The following is a 23,637-nucleotide window of genomic DNA, read 5'->3' as shown; positions in this document are numbered from 1 at the left end:
TGTCTCTTGGCTGAGCATAGGTGTGTATGCCAGTGGTGATCAGATCAAGGATATCTTTAGTCTTCTGCACTCATACTGTTCCCTTTCTAAGATGAAGCAGATGAAGTTGCTTGCAGGAAAAAACAAACCAAACCAACCAACCAAACAAGAAAACAAAACAAAACAAAAAACAACAACAAAAAAAAAAAAAACAAAACAAAAAAACCCCAAACCAACAAAAAAAGCACTAGTTTTTTTCTTGACTGTTCTGCAGTCTGGAGAGTAAAGCAAGGCCCAGTACTGCATGGGATCTGACAGGTGGCCCACAACCACACGCCAAGTACCACAAGCCCTGCCAGCCCAGCTCCTGAAACCAAGCTCTTCCTTTGCCATGTGTTGCCCAGTACTGGTTCCTCCATGAATGCTCTTTCAAAAATTTGCCAAATGGGCTTTTCACAGCAGCTGTTTTGCTGATTCACTGTAAGTGCTGTGTTGCAGAACAGGCGACCTGGAACAAAGAAGGATCTCCAGCAGCAAAGCAGGAACCCACCTTCTCATTGACTGCAAGCTCAGGCAATGATCATCTTTCTAGAGAAACCATTAGTCTCCAAAGATAAGAACTGTCCTCTGTAAGCCTTATTACTGGTTTGCAAACATGTATTCCAGCTTCAGCAGTTGTTTTTCAGGTGTTTGAAAGATGCAAGTATGAATGCTTGGTTGGGAGATATTGGTATTAATCAAATATTCACAGACAAAAAAATAGAGTTCCAATGAGAATATCTGAATAGCAATTTATATATATAAAATCTATATAAATAAAATTAGTAGCTGAACAGAACATATATCTATTTCATCCCATAAATAAAAGTATGCATCTACTTTCTCCCTTAGTGGGAAAAAACCAACTTGCTTTAAAATTTGGAGGTTAGATATATTTTTGTGGATAATATTCTCTGTGCAGAAAAACAGGAATGGATATGTTAAGGGAAAGATTTTCAAAGCCACCTAATACAGATGTCCAATTAAACTTAATGAGAGCTGATCTTCAGCTTAAATGTGCAGCTCTGACAATCTCAATCAATACCTAAGTTTTCCTACATCTATCTCCTGAAACATCTTTCTTCTTATCCACTTTACCTTGTCCCCAAGAGATTCATTTTCTCAGCAGCACCTTCCCTCCAGCCATCGTTTTGCTACAGAAACTGCTGCATGTGACACCCCCAGCCAACCACAAATCTCGAGCAATAAACACTGAACATCAAATATGCAAAAAGCTTTTGCTGTTGACAGTATCTGAAACAATCAGAGGCTGCCCCTTGAAACTATCAGTGAGACAATCAAGACATTGTTCAATCCTTGCAGACATTAACTGAAAGAAAAAAGCTCTCATGCACCCGAGCTTGTGGTTTGGAAGCAGGGGTGAGGCTTTTGGGGGCCTTTTTTACAGAAAATGCTTTCAATGAGTCCACATATAAATTAGTATTTAGAAAAATACAGGTATGCTAAGTTTTGTCCTCAAGGTATCTATGACGCTTATACTAATAATGCTTTTTAATAATGCTATATACTAATAACACTAAATACTTTACATTTCCACAATAGTCTAATTAAATCACACATTCCCCAGGTGAGTGAGCTCTACCAACTCCATATTTTCCATGATAAAGACAGAGATCACAGGTTTTTTTCTTGAGCTTTGTCCCCCACCTGAAGGGTCTCCTCTGTCTACACTGACTGCAAGGGATGAGGCATTTTGACCCTATTTCTAATGCATGTCCTTCAAACTTGAATATCTAGTGCACTGAAATGCAAAAATTTTCCTCGTTAAAGGTAGATCTTCAGGTTGTTCAAAAGCATCCATATCTCCCTCCTGAAGGACTTTGCAAGCACCTGTACTGATTTCTGAGCTCCTGCAGACCCTGCAAAGTTGACCTCTGAGTCCAAATGCAAGGCAGGGGAAGATTCACAGAGCCATAAAGATAGGAATGTGGCTCAAGCCTGATTTAAGAGATTAGTTCTGAGAAAAATAATTGCATTTTTGCAATGCTTGTTTTCAACAGACAGAAAAACATCTGCACAACTCAATAAATACCCCATTTTACTGAGTTTCTTTCATATGTGATGTCACTGCTTTAGCCAATAACCATGTGACAGATGCTGTTATTCCTCCCCCCACTACCCTCCCAGGAGAGGATAAAAAGAGGAACAAGAGAGAGAGACTTTAAGGTTAGGGAAAACCCTACAGTAGATTTCATTAAGTAGTAATAATAAGGATAGGGAACTACAAATATATATATAAATATGTAAATATGGAGCCCACACTCCTCAGCTGGCCATTGCTTCCCAACCAGAAAAGCCCCAAACTGGACCCAGCAGCAGATGGAGGTGCCTGGGTCCAGGGTCCCAGCGAGAGTCCCCAGCAGCCTCGGGGCAGCCAAGCCACAGTCCTACTCGGGGAGGCAGGAGCAGACAACCCGTCCTGCTCAGCCCTGCTCCTCTGCACCGAGAAAACAGGGGCTGGAGGAGCAGCAGAGGGAGCGACGCCAAAGCCCCAGCGCAGGCAGCCCCGGGCTCCAGGAGGGGCTCTCTGAGGCGCCATTTGAGAGACCCCCGGGGCAGGAGCGCTGGGATTTTCTAGAGCATCAGTATTTAAACACAAATGAACCCAAAAACATTGAAAGCAACCTTCTAGGTAATGAAAACCACCATCAACCAACAGATTCTAAGAAGGAAAATGTGTTTTAAGAGGAAATTGTGTTCCTAAAGTCCATGTATACATAGTACCAGGAAAACCATACTTTGACAAAAAAAAAAATAATTTCTGAACCAGATCTTAGCTACTCTGTGTTAGAGACCTGCAATGATTTATGTTCAATTTACTGACCAAAAGTCAAGTTTTTATCACATTGTGTACTGAGGAACAAGAATTTGGGCAAAATTCACAGAAAAGCAATGAAGTATTCCAGTCCAGTGTATGCTTTGCAGGTAAGAACAAAATAACCAGGCATACAATTTGGCAAAGGCCAATAACAATCAGATTGTGAAACGTCTAAATGTTTGATCCAATTCTTACTGGATTCAGCCAGAAATAAAAATCCTATTTGCTGCTTAAAAATGGATGCAAAAATTTGAACTAGAAAGAAGGAAATTTTACATTAAATGCCATTAAATCCTGTAACTTGCAGAATCAGCAACAGTGCTGCTTGGAGATGCTCCATCAAAATGTCAAGATGGACAGCGAGATTGAAACAGCACTTTCTTGTCAGATTATTCAAGTCTGGGCCAGCCCTGGCACATAAGCCATGGAACTTGTACCAAAAGAAAGTGACAGAAACCTCAGTGCTCAAACACAGCCAACCTGGCTGATAACACTAGACCTGTGCAGTGAAAAGAGAACAAAAACATGCAAGGAAGAGGTTGTTAATTTGTGGAGTAATTTGTCAAACTGGTCTCTGATTTGGGCCCTCCACAGCATAGAGATTCAGACACACAAAACCCCAGAGCTCACTTGCATCCCACAGCAGTCAGCTCCTGTGGCATCATTTCTATTATTTCAGCAAAGTGAATGAAAGCAAAGGATGTCTCACAATTTGCTTCATAAAAAAAAAGACTCCGATGGAATAAAGTCATGTTTCCAGAACGTAAACAGAGATTTCATAGCATCAAATCTTCATTTTTATCACATCAGATAGCTGTCTTTCTAAAGGGAGCTCTGAGGAGGGATAACTAAAGGTTGTTAAGCCTTGCTGCAGTTTTGGATTTATGATCACAAACCGTTTTTTTTCTTAAGCTGCTTGCAACGAATGTTGCCAGGCAGAAAAAGCCAATATAAACACTTGTAAATGCTCTACTGAGAGGCAGGAAGGAAGGAGGCAGCTAGTGCTGAAATGACAAGATGATGTTTTGATTTTAAAACCCTATAAACAACATGACAAGTATTTAGTGGCTGGGAATCAAAGACAGCTTTTTCTCCTTAATGTATGGGGATCTGCAATCCTATACAAATATAAATTGTGCCTCATTTTGTGCAGTGTGTATCCTACCACTGTACTTTAGAGAAGAAAATAATACAGTTGCAAAGCTAACATAAAATATCCTGGTTCAGGAAGATAAATTAAAACATCTGTACAAAGGGCAGAGAGCTATTTTCAGGTGAGTAGCACCGTGAGGAAGCAGAAGCAGTAGTTCCAAAGCACAGAGCTATTTTTCCTTTGTGGCAGAATGGTCAGACCAGCCAAGACCATGCCTTTGAAAAACAGTATTTCAATTCCTTCTGTAGAAAAGCTGCATGCTTTATCTATACCCCTCTGACCTTACACTCATAGCAAATTATATCCTCCAACATGAATCTACTGTTTATTGTCTCCTCTTTCAGTCTGTAACCGAGGAACAAAGCCATGCTGTTATTTTTCCCCTTCAGCAAGAGGCATTTTTACAGGAGAAGCATTCAAAGAGGATCTGGGCACCTTACCCAATCTTCCTTTGCAACACAATGTGTTTAACCCTACAGCTGCCCTTATCCCTGCCAAGGCAGACAAGATCTTCATCTGCAGGGACCTTCTAATTGCAATGCAGATGCAGTGTCCTGAGCACCTGCTATTCAACATACCAAACATCTTCATTCCTGGCTGGTGATGCAGAGTCAAGGCCAATCAGGACTATTTGCAGTTTGATAAAGGCTCCCAGGTGATGCAAAGCCTGATGAAGCTGTGCCCTGTTTGCAGATGCACCCACACAGGACAGAGGCTGACAGGCACCCCAGTAGTAACAGCAGCTGCATCTATCCTGATGGGTGCAGGTGAATCTTGGTTCCTCCATTTACCATCAGGGTTGGTTGCATCTGAGTTACCTGCAAGATGGAGGCTTAATAAGCTATTTTACAGGAGCACTGAGCCTGAGTCTGTCTTCATCCAGCCAGGGAGAACATTCATCAGACATGAAGACTTTGGCAGAGTTGAAAAGGATGCAAAACCCTCTCAATCCTCAGTCTTATGAAGGAAAAAATCCCTGCTTTTAAGAGTCCTTTAAAGACACACACAAAAAAAAAAAAAAAAAAAAAAAAAGGCAGCTCAGGAAAAGAGAGATCTATGTGAGCCAGCCAGTGCTTTATTTCATCCCCCTGAATTTTATGCTCTCAGCTCTTTTTGCCAACAATTATAATGCTATGAAAGGGACAGTGATGAACAGAAGAGCTCCAAGCTTTGGTTTTCATCACCAAGGAATCATGGCTGCAATTTGAAATTTCACAGATGATGAGGCCTTCATATATGTAGCAAACCAGCCTGTCTTTCAGCATCACTGAATTTGGCCAACTCAGCCCTGAGTCCATTTGCTGCAGCATCAAAAATACAGTTCTAGCAGCAATGCAAATCAGCTCACATAATTGAAAAACTGTAGGTATTAGTAAAGACTGAATATGCTTCCAGACAATGAGCAGTAGGTCAAAATACACTGTGGACTCAGTGTAGAAATTATTAAGTGAGATTCTCTGGCCTGCACTACATGACTAGATTATCATTACTACTTTTCTGTGCTTTAAATCTATGAAGCTGAGGATGTTCGGAGCTGCACTTCCATGAAGACCATCCTCTTAAGACTCCCCTTCCCATATTATAAACAGGAGCATGAAAAATTCAAGTCCATTGGATTTGTTGCCCTTTGAGAAGTGACAAATCACCCAAACCAGAATGATAAAGAATGGAATTTGCTGCCTTAGGAAAAACTTCTGGTGTGTAATCATGGCATGGCTACCTGCTTGGGAAAACAGAGGGCCTTGAAAGTCACACCATCCACAAAAGTACAAGCAGATCCAAACCAAGATAAACTAAGGTTGGACACATGAAAAAGAGGGGGGTTTGTTCTGTTTTGGGTGTTGGGGTTTGTGTTGTTTTGCTTTAAACAGGAAGGACAATTATTCCAGGCAGATTGTACTAATGACTGAGGTGAATTCTTCATCACTGTTCATTGTTCAATCAAGATGGGATGTTTCTTCCAAGAGCTTTGCTCTTGATCAAAAGGTATTATTCTGAGGAATTAATCTCTGCTTGGTATCTATGACAAATGATTTTCTTCTTCATTGTCTTGCACAGTATCAGTACAAATTGTTTTAACACATCAATGAGTTACACATCAACGAGTCACCAGTGCCCCAGCTATTACTTCACAGTTTATTCACATCACTGCTTCTAGACATACTTTTTTTGTTTAAATTTAGGATTACACCAAGAGTGTAATCTGCTCTGGGGAGGACTACAGTGTCAAAAGACTGCTTCTCAAGTTTATCTTACCCTGACACTAACCCACTCTGCATGCAAGTAATTAAATCACCTGGTATTTTACTCCATGAAGCAGGGTGGCTACTGGAAAGCAAAGCAGTAGTCTATTTCAGTCAATCACGTCATACAAGGACTCTCTTTTTAGCATTATCCCTAGCACCATGAGCTAAAGAAATCACTACCAAAATGTCCTTGCCTTCATTCACCACTTTCCTTAATATAATGTCTACAGATCTTCCATTGCCTAGCTTTACAGACAGCATTTTGGTTTAAACATTAATTTTGCCTCAGCTTCATGCCTCTTCAAGAAGGAGAAGCTAGATTCAGAGATGTGCAAGAGCATTCATATTTCAGACACATCTTTTTACTCTTCCACCACCCATTCTGCCAGCACATTGTTGGCTGGAGCATGTTTCTAGCATTGCTCCATCAGCCAGCTGATTTTTGCCCTCTACGATCTCGACTGTTTAATTAGTTGGGAAGGAGGTCAAAGAGGTGAGATCCCAGCTTTTCATGCTCCTGAGTCATCAGACCTATGCAATCTATGAAACTGCACATCTGCAGTGCAATGTTTTGCTTGTTGATGGGGCCTGAATTGGAACTAATGCACTGAGGAGAGCAGGGCCTCAGTCTCAAGCTAACACTTGTTCTTGCACATTGTCCAATTTCCACGCTGGCTTCACATAATATTCTAACAGGGACACATCAAGACAAAATAGGATGGATCACAAGCTGCAAAAATGTGCCAAATGTGCTCAAGTAAAAGTTATTCAACCTCTGGGCTGCTTCCATAATCAGCTTCTTGTATGAATACTGCTGTGCCACACTTCCCAAGGGACATGGGTGGGAAGCTCTCCTATCACTGGATCACAGAATTCAGGTTAAGAAAAAGCCTTCAGTGTTCTCCCTCCCAATAGCAAGACTAAAAAATAGAACAAGGCATCTACCTCAGAAGACTGTCAGCATGCACCTGAAGTCTTTTAACATGGGGACATCTGACCTTCTCAAGCTTTAAGGTTTTTTCCTAAAACCTGCCTTTGTACAGCTGTAAATTATTCAGTAACTGGAGAACAGGTATTGGGGTGCTGGGGGTGGGGTGTGTAGAGGAATTTTTTGTGCTGTATACTTACAGTACTTTTGTAAGAACAAAGTATCCAACTGTTTTGGGGTTTTTTCCCTTAATTAATCCACTGTGGCCTGGCACCTCTTTACTAAAATTAGCTCCACTTACAGATGTTACCAGATTATTTGTTGCCATACTATAGCACACTCATTGGTGATTTCATCTACCACCCCAGAAAGCATCATTCATCCAACAGCAGGATGCTAGAGCTATCTACCAGTTCCAAGTCCTGAGTCTGGCACATTTCTTCAAGTATATTTAAAACCTCCAGAAGACCCCACACATTTTTGGAGGCTTTGGGAGGAAATCCCTGCCTGAGCTCTGTAGCACAGCATTTGCACCCACAAACCAGAGTTCTGCCTTGGCACCCAGCCCAAGCACCAGCTCCTAGCAGCTTCTCCTGAGGCACAGATTTCCACAGGGCTGCCCCAGGGTTTGCTAAGGGGAGTTTCTCAGGCTAAGTACCTTGTACATGAAGACACATTTCCCTTCACTATATTTCCAAGGCCTAACCCAAAGTCTGGAAAAGTGCCTGAAAATATTCTGACTTCCTTAGAATGATAGAATGGGTTGGTTGGAAGAGACCTTTAAAGATCATGTAGCCCATTCACCCCCTTGCCTCAAGTTTGGTTGCTACATTAGTCACCTGGTCTAAGCAGGTTCCTCTACAAATTTTCTCTCTCCAGGTTAGATAATAATTGTACAGCCACTACCCATGCTCAGACTCTTGACATCTCCCATGCTTCCTTTCTGTGCAGCATTTGCAGCTCAAGTGCACCTTAGCTTTACATCATCAACAATGAATCACTGAGCCCTTAAAGTATATACACACAGCAGTAACCTTCAAGCCTTTTTCTGATAAGTGGGCACATTTTTACAAATAAATTTAATAGAAGGCAAGGAAATTTAAGGGGTCTGAATGGCTTGTGTCTGCACTCACTTTTTACTACTTTTGGAATTACATGCATGGAAAAGCAGTTTCTAAGCAAGGTCCTTTGCATTAGGCTCGTGTTTTGCAAAATTTGAAGCCAGAGTTAAACTTCTGACATATTTTTTTCTTCTGCCTACTCCCAAGACCTCTGGCAGATTTTTGCCAAATGCAAAAGTTTAGACATACAGAAAGAAATCAGCATACTTCTGACTTCAGTCAGCCCTGAAGTATATTCTGAGATTTCTTTTGCACAGAAAAAAAAGTATGGGGGAAGCATCCAACCTAGAAGATTCTAACCAGATTTTTTTTCTAGATCATTTGCCCATTCCTGAGATCAAGCAGGAGAGAGAGGAAGGCTCTGAAAAAACACTCCTAAATAGGCAAAACAATACATTTTTTTTTGTCCTAAATAGACAGAGGTCCCAAGCCAAATTGCAAAAGGGATTTTTTCCAGGTTCTTTCACCTAAGCAAGTTTCCTTACTCCCACAATATCCTGAATTTTCCTTATGTTCCAATGTATCATTAACAATGTTCCCATTCTATCCAGGTGTATGCAGTTCCCCATGAATTCACATGCATTGCAGACCATATCTTAATTAGTCAAAAAAAAAAAAAAAAAAAAAAAAATTACATAAGTGAGGCAACCAAGAGCAGGGACCAACACATCAGTCCTGATCATCTCCATGCCACACATTCATTTTCCAGGCAGAGAACTGGAAAACCTCCTTCACGCACTGGACTGTATCCACCATCCTCAGTTGCATGGGGGACACATCACTGCCCACCTTCCTGTCCAGGTACAAACAGCAATGGTTCTGGAAGAGGTGTGAGTGCTGCCCACACTCATGTTGGGAAAAGCAAACCACTGGCTAGAAAAGTACAGGTGCTCTGTAGAGCAGACAGGCCTCCTCCCTCTGCGCTTTAAGCCAGCATGAACAGTGAACAGCAAAGGCTCCACACATCTGATTTTCTTGGAGAGCACAAAGCAGTTGTAACATTTAGATTCATGACATTAAGACTGCATTATGCAGCACTTCCAAAGGGAATCCCATGCCTCCCCATCTTGTTTGCAGCTTCCTTACCTCAAGAGTTATTAATCACAGGAAGAAAAATGAAAATAAGGGGAAAAAAAAATACTTTATCCTTCAGCTGCCCTTTGGAAAGCTTGTAAGTCATCATGTTAACTGAAATTCATTGAAGCCATTAAACCCATTTTCCCCAAAGTCAGCTTTCTCCCTGAACAGCCCTACTGTTTGAAATGGCAAGAAGAGACAGTGACAGCACCTATTTATGCCTCTGTTTGAAGGTGAGTCTGTAATATCTGATTTCTAATTCAGGTCTATCTGTCACAATCAGGTACACAGCACTGGTCCCTCAAACCACACATTCCCAGCAGTCTGACCACTGTGCTGTTGTCAGATTCCCTCCCTCCACTCACAAAGGCACCTTATGCTAACTTTAGAGCAGCACTTTCCAAGATCAATGATAATTGACTGATTAAGTATGCCTAATGCTGCCAGAATGTGAGCTGATTGTGTAATGGTGCTAATTAGTAACTGCCAGAGCTCATTCCAATTATTAACCTTTATGAATGTCATTTTTAAAGATAAGAGTTTGCAACACAGCCTGCTGCAGCATTTGTAATGGTTTATGTCACACAGGATGAGAGGGAACACAGTGACCACTGAAGATGAGATATAGGCAGCATACCAAGGAAAAACACTTTTGCTGTGTGTGTGCAGTCAAAACTGATTCTTCAGCCATGCCATGCAATGAGGACATGTGATGAACCACAGTCATGCACCCTGCTTGGATCAGATGTAGCTAAACAGCTAATCCAGGCCACAGTTTACTCACTGTCACCCTCATCTGTCCCCTACACAAACCACAGGCACTCTCACTGTATAAAAGAACTTCCAAAGAGGGAATATGAGCTTCCTATAAATCTCCCACCACACACCAGGGCCACGTCATGTTTCATAGCCAGACTTGTGCTCATCACCATTAAAACACAGCAGGACAAGATATGAACTTCTCACGTGGTGTGGCAAACAGCCCTTTGCCCCTGTGATGAGGCAGCATTGATGCAGACCACCCTCCAAGTCCTCAGAGAGATACCTGGACCACCACAGCCTCCCCAGCCATGTACTCTTCCAGGAGAAAAAAACCCCACACAAAACAAAGAAAAAACTCCATACAAAGAAAACAAACAAACAAACAAATAAAAAAAACAAACCAAAAACAAAGCCACAAAAAAAAAAAAGCCACAAACAAAAACCCAAACCAAACAAAGCTTGTCTAGCATATATGGCACAAATCACAAAAAAAAAGTTAGATGTGCCATGTTAACTTTGTATTCCTTCTAGGCAGCTCTTTTGCTGTTATTGGTTGCAGACAATAGAACCAATGGGATTTTAATCTTCCATGGGACATTTATTCTCTACTCTGCTAGAGGCACACTGAATGATGTACCATGGTCCACTGCTTATTCTGTAATTTTAACTACTCTATGCCAATAAAACATTATATGTGACACCTCACATTTTAACAGATTATCTTACTGCATTGGCTTTCCTCATCCACCACAAGTAACCCAAGGAAAGACAAGCCCTTCCATCCCTGGCTTTACAGAAACATGTCTGGAGCACCTCAAGGCCAACAGCTTGTCTGTGATTCCTAAAATAATTACACAAGACCACGGATAGATCACAGTCTGTTGAATTCCTCAGGGAACTCATGCATCCCCTGGTGTCAATGGAGCTTGTAGAATTCTCCTGTACCCACACCAGACCCTGGGACCCATTCCAGTGTTCAGTCTGTTCTTCCCTGTTCTCCTCCTTACTTCTGCTCTGAACCTGGTACTTGCTCTTCCTTTTCTAAGATAAATCAACAACCAGGCTTCCTTCCTAAAGTAAATCAGTAATACAATTTCTTCCATATCAGAGAAAGAGATGCACTAGGAAAATTTCTCTTCCCATGGGGCTGATTACTCCTTGTAAGGTTCAGACCCCCAAAATGCTTAAACCAACATGCCAGTGATGGGTTGCTCTTCCTTTCTGCAAACCTCTCTGCAGGTGACTTTTGAACCTCCCAGGACTTGTACAAACTGGTAATTATAGATGATACTAATCCCAGGTTACTGTTTGCCTGCCACACACCCCTCCCCTGCACAGTAAGTGTGAACTCAGACCCCAAGGTCTTTGTAAATATTATTTGGAGAAGTGGCCACTTGACATTGGGTACTTATTAACTTTTTTAGAAGCCTAGTGGATGTACCACAGATACAATGAAACAGATCAGAGTAAAAGGAAGATGGAAGGATTTTTTGTGGGATTTTAAACAGTGTTTCTCCATCCCTCAGATTATTTATGGCCAATATAAAATGGCAGTGCACTCGGGGAAAAAAAAACCTCCACAACATAATAAAACACCAATATAAACAGACACAACCCATGTTAAAGTACTAAATTCTACCAGCCAATGTACAAAGCAAAGATTTATATGAATTGGTCCCAAGCCTAATTGGAAAGAAAAGAAAGTTGGAGGAGGGAGAGGAGAAGAGAAAGGAACAAAACAGCTCGCTCAAAAAGAAACAAATCACATAAGCTGATGTCAAGTGTGGACAAGGGAACCACATCCTGCAGCAAGCCATGAGGTGACACCAACACAGAAACTGCACAGTGCAAGAAAATGCTGGCTCCTGTTCTAGCCCTGACAGCTTTTTTTTTTTCCCCCACACATTTAGGACCTCATCTGGATTCCACTTGAGCCCATGTGAACTTTCCCTACTAAAACATGCTCCAGCAAAAGAGATACTCAAATTAACTACATCTTGTCCTAAGAAACAACTTCTTCTACTTATTCTGAACTTCTGTCTGATGTTCCTTTACTCTTCAGAGAATCACAGATGGTTGAGCTTGGAAGGGACCTCTGGAGTTCATCTGGGCCAACCTCCTGCTGAACAAAAGCCTCCTGAGTTTCAGTTTGTGCCCAGTCATTGTCTCTTGTCCTGTCACTGGGCACCACTGACAAGAGCCTGGCTCCACCTTCTTTGCACCCTCCCTTCAGGTATTCGCACACACTGATGAGATCTTCCTCTTGCCTTCTCCAGGCTAAACTCCCAGCTCCTTCAGCCTTTCCTCAGATGGAAGATGCTCTACCCACTTGCTTTAGTACAGACCCTACCCATACCACGTAATTCTGTAAGATTTTTATCTAATTCATTTCTGGGCAGCTCTTTTCAGGCTTTCCAAGTCGTACTGGATCAGATCTAGTATGAAAGTTCTTATGTAATTTATTATGAAAGCTCTTATTTTGCATTTATTTATTTGCATATTTATAAGTTAATTTAATGTGTAGTTTTCATTAATATTGGCAAATATCCATGTTGAATGCATCCACTACTAGTCTGAGCCAGCAAAACTCTTCTGCACAGTGAAGAGTGATCACAAAAAGACATCACTAAGGCCAAAACAAATTCATCTTTAAGTGTGGCTTCCTTCAAAAAGTTTTGCAGTCAGAATCCAAAGCTAATTAGAACGTAAGATGAGATAAGTCAACAAAAGGACCAGCTCTCTAATGAGAGCAATGGTATTGCTGCTCCAAATGATAAAGAAGAGATGGAATAGCCAATTCCTGTTAGCAGACCCAGCTCTGCTGATGCAGCAATAGTCACAACACCCACAGGATCTGCAGCATCAGGTTCTTGGCTACAAACTCCCTCCTGAATGCTGCCTTGCTGCTTTTCTAAACAGGCAGGCAAAGCACTATAAATGCATTTTACCCCCATCCCTCACAAGACAACTTTATAGGGACCATAGTGATTCAAAACCACACTCACTTTTGGCAAAGCTGCTTCTGACCTTCTCCACCAAAGCTCCAGGACTAAATGCATGAGATTATGAACTGAGCCCAAAATTCATTTCTTACGAGATAGGATGTCTCCCTTCTTGGAGAAGCTTTTAATCAAAGAAATTCATTAACAAGGTCAGAAAACCTACACTCAATGTAGCATAAAAAACCTGCAAAAGCAGAGACAAACATATTCTTCCAGCTCCCCAAAATAGAACTTCTTTTTCCACAACAAATTCCATTAATTCCCACTTAGATTCCCATCACTGGTATCAACCTCTGGAACATTTTGGCATTAAATTTCTCATTCCATCTTCATCCAGTTTTCTGGAACAGAAAGACTAGAGATCTGGACAAGTTTAATGTTCCATTGTCAGGGTTTTTTTAGTTTTTTGGCTTTTTTGGGGGGGGCTCGGGGTTGTTTGGGGTTTTTTTGTTTGGTTTTTTTTTTTTTTTTGTTATTGGTTGGTTGGCTGGTTTGGTTGGGCGAGTGGTTTTTGGTTTGGTTTTTAGTTTCGGTGGGGGTTTTGTTTGTTTATGTTTTTTGGAGGGTTATAGGGCTTTTTTGTTTGGTTGGTTTGTTTTGTCTGTAGTTTCAAATAATAATTTTAGTCCAATAAAATACCTTTACTAAGAAAATGTGACAGGATCAAAGATAGTCACCAATTGGGCAATGGATTGAGAGCCTACTTGTGGTCTAATAGACTCAAATCCCTTGGCTGAACAAAGACAGCCACAATAGGTCAGATCTAAAATTTGTATTGTCTGTTCATCTGCCACAGAATATTCTCAGAATTATTCTTCCCATGGTCTCTCCCACAGCTCTCTTGACTTAGAGACTTCCAAATCTCAAAACAACTAAAACCCTGTGGTATATCATGCCTCCAGCACAGTCCTGGCTATCCCATTAGAACACCTATAGCATGAATAGCTCATTGCTGAACAACAGAGAAAACAAAAAATGGATGATGTTTCTTCAATATTTTTCCAAAAGCTATAAATCTGTTTCTTGAATGCCATATCATAAAATAATTACCATAAACCAGAGGCAACAGCAACACTATTGCATTTAGTAGCCACCAGCAGAAATATCCTGCATTAATTCCTTGAAGCCCCTTTTGAGATCTAGTTACGTTTTTATTATTTCTGCCTCACAATATCCTGTAGCAATGAGTTACACAATTTAATTACTCAAAGAACAAAAAAGCACTTCCCTTTATACTTATTCAGAGCAAGGGCTTGAACTTAGATCTTCCACACATAAGATTCATATCAGTCTCTCTCTGGAGAGATCTTTCAGTGTCTCCTGTTAAAGTTCTGTTGCAGAGCATAAATAATTCAACAGCTACACAGGAGAGATGAAAAGAGAGATGTCTGGTTAGGGCTCTTACCTGAAACATGGAGAAGGAAAATAAACCAGAACTCAGTTTTACACTCTTTACATTTTATCTAGAATTCCACCCTTGTCCAGAGAACATTTCCTCAAAAAAGCTGAAATCTGATAAACTGCCTTTTCTTCTTGCCCCCCTGTCTCCAGCCAGAAAATAAGACATATCCAAAAATTCCCAGGCCTACATATTTATGGGGACATTTCAAAAACTTATGTACAACTACGTGAGCTCTCTAGATCTCTTTTAATGAAGACATTCCTTGGACAAAGATACCCACAGGATCCACAGCTTCATGGCTGGAGGCAAACAACTTCAGCAAAGCAGCCCCACTTTCAAGCCACAAAATATCTGTGGATAAAGCACAGAGCAGGGATGTGCAGCACATGTTGAACACCGAGTTACATGCACGTGTTAAATATGTGCCACCACCACGGACTGACATGCAACAACCTCATCAAATAGTGATTCTGGGACAGAACACAGTCAAAGACAAGACTTACCCTGTGTTCAGAGAGTCACAGGTATGAATAAAGTGCTATGAATATGGGGAAAGGTCTTTTAATTAACATCCTGGCTAAAACACTATTACAATCTCTAGTTCTGTTTTTATTAATTCTCTCTGATTCAGCAGGAATTCCACCAAGGAACAGTGATAAGCAGAGGCAGGGGGAAGCATATTAATAAATCATAAGTGTCATTAAAATTTGTAAACTAAGATCTTCTGGGAAGTCTTGGCAATTAGTCTCTGAGCCTCCTTGGCAAACCAAAAATTAATAATTCCAAAAGGTCCCCTGTCTGATGATATCTCCATCCTCCCAGAAAGGTCATTGATGGAGCAATTAAGAGACAAAACAAATGGACCAGCCAGAAGGCTTGTTCACAAAAGACAAATGAGTTTCATGAAAAAAGATGACTAAGGCATCTTAATAAGCAAAGGTGGGACTTTCATCTACACACCACTCTAAGACACCATACAAAGGCTTTTAGATCCTTATTTGCTGGGCTACTGTTTCTCATGATTGTGCATTGCCCCCCTTTGGTTACCTCCATCTCTGAGGCAACATTAAAGTGATTGCTTGAATATGTCCTAAAGTGCCTCATCTACATAGTTTTAAAATACTTCCAGGGATGTCAGCCCAAACAAGAGAACACGACCCATTTCTCCAAAATAAGGAGGAACTTAGCCATGAGAACAAAGAACTTGGCTCATGAATACTGCATTTTTCATTATTCACAGCTAGTTACTACCTAGCTCTTTGGGCCAAGGAACTTTTCTTTATTAAAAGGCCACACTCTTCATTTGGCAGGAACTAGTTCAGGAATGGGCCAACACACAGCTATGACTCTCCCAAATGGTTCCAGTATGGCTCCCATGCCAATATGGCACTTTGACTGACAGACATGGTGTACTGAACCAGGGTAAACTGGAAAAAAATCAGTAAGAACACTAAACGTTAAGAACTGCATTTTTGAGGGATGCTGCTGAAGGCCCCCAAACAACTCCCATCTGACACTGCAGTCACTTGCTGCAGTTCCCCATTCCCTCAGTTCTTCAGCAAACATAATCTGTACCTAGCAGCTCCCAACCTCAAAAATCTTGACAGGTGGCTGCCATGGCATGAAAACACCAGCCCCCACTGAACTAGGCTATTTATACACTCTAACAAACAACAGTGGAGATACCAGACTTTTGGGCACCCTGATTTTCAATCCAGGAGAGGTCAGGAATGTGCTTGAACACTCCACTGGCTCCTTCCCTCCATGCCCTGATGGCTAATTGCAGAGATGAGAATTTCTTCTCATCAGCACAAGATCTCTGCTCTTTGCAGTGCTGTTAAAATGCAAAAGAAGATGCAATAATGGGAAGTGTTACTACTTTGAAAACTCCATTAATTTTATGCCTGAATACAGTCCTCCAGAAAACACCATGGATCCAAGATGCACATTGTCAGCATAAAAGTGAAAAAACAACAAACATAATCAAACCTGACAGTCCCACAGGGACACATCAGCTGGTCATGGTGGCTGTCTGGAGACTGCATTTCAATACAGCAAATTCCAAAAAAAAAACAGATACGCCCCATTGCAAAACGTGTGGAGCCCAACCACTACTGAGCAGGAAGTTGTGGCACAAACCAAAGTTGCCATTCTCTGCACCACAGTCTTAGTAACACTGAGATAAAAAACACTCTTTAAGGAGGCTCAGGCTGTGTTATGACCTATTGCAGGTTTACCTTGTTTCAGAAAGGATGATAGGGAAATTTGAGGAAGGTTTATTGAATCTCCTGATCCCTGCTTTCTCACTCACCTGTCTTAGAGGCATCTACATTTGAAGCATGAAGACTAAGCCTCTGTTCCCAAAGAGGAACAGAAACATAGTTATTCACACCACATTCACCATTTTGCACCTACAGAGCAGCCCTGTCTGAAACCAGCTCCATATGCAACTCAAACCTAGGGCACAGAAATCAGAGTGAGCTGTGGAAGTTTGCAAAGGAAACAAGTGCTAGAGGTACACTGAGACATGCTGACAGTCTCTGGAGGCTGCAGGAGGCTTAAGAGGCAAGAGCACAGAAGGAAAGAGCATAAAGCCCTTTGGTAATCGAAGCATAACCGTATGAAAGAGCAATGCAAGACATAAGGCAGCTTACAACCAAGCTGAGAGGTTTTACTCCTCTAGCTTCAAGCTAGCAGCTGCAGCTGCTGTGTTTTGCAGCTGTCTCTGCTAAAAAAATGAAGGTTTTTTTTCCACTCAGCACAGAGGCTAAGACAACAGACCAATCTCTTCAGGCACAGCAGCCACAAGAGTAAAAAAATGCTTGGGGATTTTTGACTGTTGCTTTGGAAACAATTTCTTGGTTAATAAACAAGAAAGCAAAAGGGATCATATACAAAAATTCGTTCATCATCTTTTTATTGTCTTAAGCAGAAAGAATCATGGGTTTGAGTATGGATTAGTGCATGGGCCAGCATTATATATACCATCAGCCAATATAGCTGGGATGGCAGCCAGAGGTGGGGAACACCAGGGGACCCATCAAAGGTGGGGAAAACGGCAGCAGGGACTCCGAGCTGACACGTGCAAGAGCCTGCACTTTAGAAGAAAACCCAAACTACTCCCCACTGCCTAATTAGCTGATGTGTTGCAGTCCTGGCTTTCGCACTGCTCACAAACACCACTCTGCTAACTCGTGGCTGTTGCTCTGTGTCCTGTTGTCTCTCTGTCTTCATCTGAGATTGGAAGCTCCCTCGGGATGGAAGCTGTCTTTTTAGCTACTGCAATCCATATAAATATAGCTGTTCCTGGATGCTAAAAAAAAAGGCAACAGTGGAAAAACTTTTATTCCAGTTATCTTAGCATAAATGACTGCTCAACCCACACTGGATGAAACTGTTGAAAACCTTTAAAATATTACAATAGCAACTTCAGATACTTATCCAGAATGTCACATTCAGATAAACCTGTCTCAAAACTATACAGCTTAAACAGGTATTTTGCTAGGCAATGAGAAAAGACAAAAGGTTTGAATGTCTGAAAAGCATAAATATTTAAATAATTTTTTCAGCTATATTTGCTGACATACCAAAAGACCTCTCCTTGCAAATTCTGGTGTCTCACATCGTCACAAGTACAGCCACAATAACACAGTTTCCTTTCATAGGAGGAAAGTGATCCCTTGCACTCAACTTGGTGGGAAAAACAAAAATCCAAAGCACAACTGACAGGTATCTCTTATGATCAAGAAGAGATGTGGCATTCACAAGGGAGAGAGGTGTGACTGAGTGTGTGTCCTTGAAGTCAGCAGCTTCAAGGCTAGCTGTTTCAGCAGCAATATAGGCTTTTTCTGTGATTTTTTAGGCTGTAGGAACATGGATTTACTTATTAGAGCAATGACTGTCCCTGCATTCAAATGCTGAATAGCATTTCCTCTATCCTACCTGACATAGGAGCAGTTTCCAATGTAACTTTTCATTCTCCTCTCCATCTCTCGCTCTAGTTCCCTTTTTTTAATTACATTCAGGATGTTTTCTTATTGATTTACTTGTCTTTCTATTTAGATGCAGGGATTAGAAATGTCTCATATGGCAATTCAGTTTTCCATTAAAAGAAACCTCTCATGCCATAACCCAGGGGGAACTGAGAAGAAGCTTTTGATGCAGGAAGCAGGCTGAGGCAAGATGATATTTGGAGACTGCATTGCACTCTGCTCTGTACCTTGGCATCCTTTGAAGCACTGCCCTGTGATTCATTACTCTCTGCCACAAAAGCCACTCCTCTGGTGTGGAAGCAACTGTGCACAGAGTTCAGAACAGATCCTATGCAGCACCACTGCTCAGATGGGCAGGAGGATGTGTCATATTCCCAGAAAGCAGGAAGAAGAGGGGAAAAAACCCAACAACCTCCTGGAAATATCAAGGCCTCCTCCTGATAACTGCTTGATCATTGCATTCAGTTTGTAACCCATCAGTTCTGGAGACTCAAAGGTGGCTTTGAAAGAGTCCACAAAAAGTAGCTATGGAAAGCAAACCTACTGCCAGAAGGCTTAAATTCACTCAGCAGAGATAGATTTCCTTTTGAAATTCTCAGAGTCTCAAAAAATTAAAAGAAAATATTGAAAAGTACCAATTTAAACAATGCAAAGACTCAGAGGCCTCAATGTGCAAATCGAATAGAAAATACTGAGGAGTGTTTCTCTTAATTTATTGCTTCCATTTAGTATCTATTTGCATTTCTACAATGTTCTTTCTAAAGAAACTAATAGCTGCTCTCCAAGAGTACACACTCCCCTCTGAAGTACTGAATTTTCCAGGTGGCAAACTAACATTTACAACCCAGGAGTTCTACCTCCTAGCTCTTATCCTGAACCTTCTTTCCAGACCTTGGATGAGAATCCAGGCAGTTCTGACTTCTCCACATCTCTGAGCCTCTGGGCTCCACAATGGCCCCTATTTCACTGCAGAAAAGATGCCAAAGTGTCCCTGAACACACTCACAAATCACACACAATGTGTTTCCACAGCCGATCAAGTACTGTATGCATTCAGTTGTACTGATGCTGGATCACATTTCCATCACTCTGAGAAAACTATAGAAGAGATGCTGCTATTACCTTTCTGTGGAGCTCAGGCTGCAAGTTCAGTATTAGGACTGGATTTGCATGCTTGCTACATTATTTATGCAGAGCAGATTGCTTGTCAATTACATTTAAAGTACAATGAAAGTGGCAGTTGTGCTTATTAGGTAAAGAGACAAAAGTTTTCTTAAGGCTTTAATACCTTGAAAAGTACTAAGGTAAGTGGAAGTGACTCTGCTCTCTCTTATTAGCTGCACGGTTATTTATACTTTTGCAGATTATCATAGTACAGCACAATTAGGCTTTGGAAGTGCTGTTCAAACTGAGAAGTTTCAAGAGCTCTACTGAACAATTAACCCTTAAGTACATTACCAGGAATAAACCTTTAGCACACAACCAAGTCTGCTCCAAACAGGGTCTTTTAACTTAGCCAGGGAGAAAGAAGTATGAAAGACTACATGCCAAGAAGCTGCTCACACCCAGAGCAATGGTTACAATGCAGACAGCTCCAAGAACTACACTTTGAGCAGTGCAATACCTGCAGTACACCAGGTGAATCTGACACAAGAGATCTGATCTCCCCAAGCCCCCAATGGTCTTTTTTTTTTTCTGTCCCTATGGAAGAAAACACCTGATAACAATACTATCAAAGGCATACCCTTCCCATGCCACATGCAGGATATTAGGAGGAAAACCAATCCCCAGAAGGTAGAAACCATTGGTCATTTCAGACATCAAAAGAACTGGCCTGCTTACAAGGTTAGAATTAGCTGGGTTGGAAGGGACCTCAGAGATCATCAAGTCCAACCCTTGATGGTTGTCTGGAGCAAGGAAAGGGTTGGGGGTTTGGTTTTTGTTTTTCAGCACACACATCCTTACAAACACTCACTCTGCCCAGCAGTGTGCTTCTCCAGGTCAGGACACTCCATCTCCCACGCTCAACCAGGTACATAGCAGGTACGTGACACATCTGAATCTATCCATAGTGACAAGACTGTGGTATCTCTAGTCCCTTAGTGGCCACTTGTCCTTATAGTCCAAGGCAATATAGATTCACTGCCAAGGTGACCATCTCAGCTCACAGAGCTGAGGAATGGGGCTAAGATCAGCAAAGATCGTGCCCTGTGCTGCACACCATCATGGACACTGTTCCAGCAAGCATATGCCATAGAGACTGTTTTCATTGCCAGCAGAGACACTGGGTATGAAGAGATTTGCCTAGTGACACACAAAGGTGAGAATGAAACCCAGCTCCTCTGTGTGCCAGGGAAATGCCCATACATCAAGAAGCCCTTTTGTTTGCTGACACCACTTCATTGAAGCAATGTGCCCTTCATGATGTGTTCCTAACTCCAGTTACCTCAGATTCCCTCCCATTTCCTCACCAGCCTCCAGTTTCACAAGAGACACAGTACAACCCCCCCATGCCAGTTGCTGTGATTTCTGTAATCCACTTACCTCCACAGTGAGCTCTCTGTCACACTCCCCAGATTGAAGTCGTAGAGCTTTGTCAGGATGAGAATCACCTAGAGAGGGGAAAGGGAGGGAGGAAAAGAAAGGGAAAAGAAAGAGAAAAAAAAAAGTTTTCCTTTAGACTGTGTAACAATAAACAAGGCATCTGAAATAACCCAAAGGAGAGATTAGCATTTATCCATTAAAGTTGTGGTATTACAGGATCAAGTAAGTTTAAAAAGAAAAAGTCTTTTTTTTAATGCATCATGTAACCAGTAACTTTTTTTTTTTAATCTCAAAATGTTTTGCATTTCAAATAAAACATGCCAACAGGAATTAAGCGAACATGGAGTTCGACTGAGTGAGCTGCCCTCTCTACAGCTATAGCTATTCAAGGTCAGGGGTTGAACCAGATGTGCCCTTCTTCACTCAACAGCCCAACCAGAAATGACAGTCAGTCCTTCCTGGTTTTCAATTTGCTGCCACAGCTGGGTGAGTCTCCATGGAAAGACTTGGCAAGTTTGTTTATGAAGATCCCTATCCAGCAAAACACTCCACTTTGCCCAGAATGAGCTCGGTTATTCTCCAGCTGCCATCACTGACTCCAGGAACATAGGAGTTTCCACATGCTGCCACCTTTCCACAGTGGTAAAATAGAGGGACACAGAGCATGGGACTTGGCTTTAGACACTGAGCAAGACAAACTTCAGCTGTATCTTTATTGCTCAAGGAGAGTCAGACCCTTTAGGACCCACCCACCTTCTCCCTGGCAAGCCCTGAACAGTCCCACATCATGCTCTGGTACAACTAAGGTGGGAGGAGAGGGGAGTTAAGCAGTACATAGGGGAATACGGGAAATACAACTTCCCACAGACATCTCTGGTGCTCTGGCCCCAAATTTCACAGGTAAATGTAATCCTCCTGGTTACCAGCTACACTGCCCAGTGCCACCCTTTCCCAGAAAGGCAGCCACACACTGCAGTAACTTGTGAACCTCTGTGCAAGCACCCAGGCTCAGGTGGGTTGGCAACTTCTGCCAAAAGAACAGAGGTTCCTCAGTGGAAGTTAAGAGTATTTGAGCATCTGCCTTTTCAGCATAACTAATGTCACAAAGTTCATTCCCTCAGATACTATGGGACTAGCCTCAGGAAGAGCTCTGGGGCATCTCTTAATTTTGTTTTTGCTTCATTTTAACATTTCAGCATTGTTTTCTCCTTGCAGGGTTCAAGAACAGGCTAGTTTCCCTTGGGAAACTAGCTTGGGCTATAAAGGCTTCTCGGGAAATTTTTAGTAAATACTTGGAGGCTTTTGTTTCGTTTTGGTTTGCTAACAAGTGCTTCACATTTTGGCTAAAGGATTGTTCCAAATGAGATATGTTGGGTCATTAAAGGGTTGGGGTCATTAATGTTTCCCTGTGCAACAAGAACCTTTTCTAATACAAAAGCCACATCTCCTTCCCTCTTCCTCCTTGCACAGCAGTGGGACCTACTACACCTTTCTTTTGGATTTCCCAGCTGTAAGGCTGCTGGTTGAGGAGTTTAAATCTCTGCAGAAAAATGCCAAAGGATTAATCAATATCACAATGGCTGCAGCAGTCAGTTACTGTCAGCATAATACCACGAAGCGACCTGTTCAAATTGTAAGGGACCTTGGTACGTGCCTATGCAGTCCCTGCCCAACTTAACAGCTTCAGAATAGGTGCTCTGAGCATCCCTCTCCCTACTGGATTCACTTTCCCCATCTGATTGCATTTTGTCCCTTTATTTCCCCATGCAGAGATCTTTACGAGGGAGATAAAAGCCAAGCTGCTTCCAGCAGGGTGTGAAAAGAAACCTGCCAGGCAGATTTGAGTCAGCATATGCGAGCCCACGGCAGCCTAAACCGATGCCACACAGTGGGGAAACAAGGACCATGCCCTTTTCATTGCAACTCCAACCCAGCACACACCTTCCCATACAGAGGGGAATAAGCCAGCTGCAAATTGCAGCAGCCAAGGTTTGTATACCCTTACAGCATGAGGAGAGTGACATTTCCAGGATGTTCCCTATATTCCCCCAGGGACTCAGACAGGACCTCTTGTGAGAGTGTCTGTGAAGCCATGCACCACAACTCAAGCCCTGAGCTGCCAGAAATGACACCTTTGTCACTGCTCACAGCTACAGGGAGGGTTCACAAAGTTGGTTTTCCAGTTTCAAGGCCTAATCACATTGAAAACAGCCTTCTGCTGAGTGCAGTGGATCCTGGACCCAGCCCTAAGCACACTAAATAAAATCTCCATGTCTTGGTCAAATTTTAGCAGATTAATTCTACCTTAAATTGCAATTAAAACTGAAAGCAGCATCCATACTCTTCCAGCTCTTTGTGTGCCTCTCCCCAGATCTTCTATGCCCTATATATTTGAAGATATCACTTATCTATTATGAACCCTACAAACTGCAGGCTAACACCAACTTTACAGTAAGTGGGTTGAATCCTACTCAGCTTCTGGGTATAAATTCAAAGTAAAAGCATGTTGTTTACTACAGCTTTTCTGGATTTTTGCCCAGGATGACTAACAAAA

At 41.9% G+C, this 23,637-nt stretch overlaps 1 protein-coding gene across 1 annotated transcript in view; it reads right to left on the bottom strand.

Annotated features, from left to right (window-relative positions):
- Positions 1-23,637, bottom strand: part of SORCS3 (sortilin related VPS10 domain containing receptor 3) — a 278,055-nt gene that overhangs the window by 168,875 nt on the left and 85,543 nt on the right. The window contains exon 2 of the mRNA XM_071749349.1: positions 21,084-21,151. Coding sequence (XP_071605450.1) covers positions 21,084-21,151 — 68 coding nt within the window. The remainder of the gene's footprint in view (positions 1-21,083; positions 21,152-23,637) is intronic.

Source organism: Heliangelus exortis, chromosome 7, assembly GCF_036169615.1.
Source record: "Heliangelus exortis chromosome 7, bHelExo1.hap1, whole genome shotgun sequence".
Classification (NCBI taxonomy): domain Eukaryota; kingdom Metazoa; phylum Chordata; class Aves; order Apodiformes; family Trochilidae; genus Heliangelus; species Heliangelus exortis.
The sequence above is the reverse complement of the archived record's forward strand: the minus strand, read 5'-3'. Positions and strand labels throughout refer to the sequence as shown.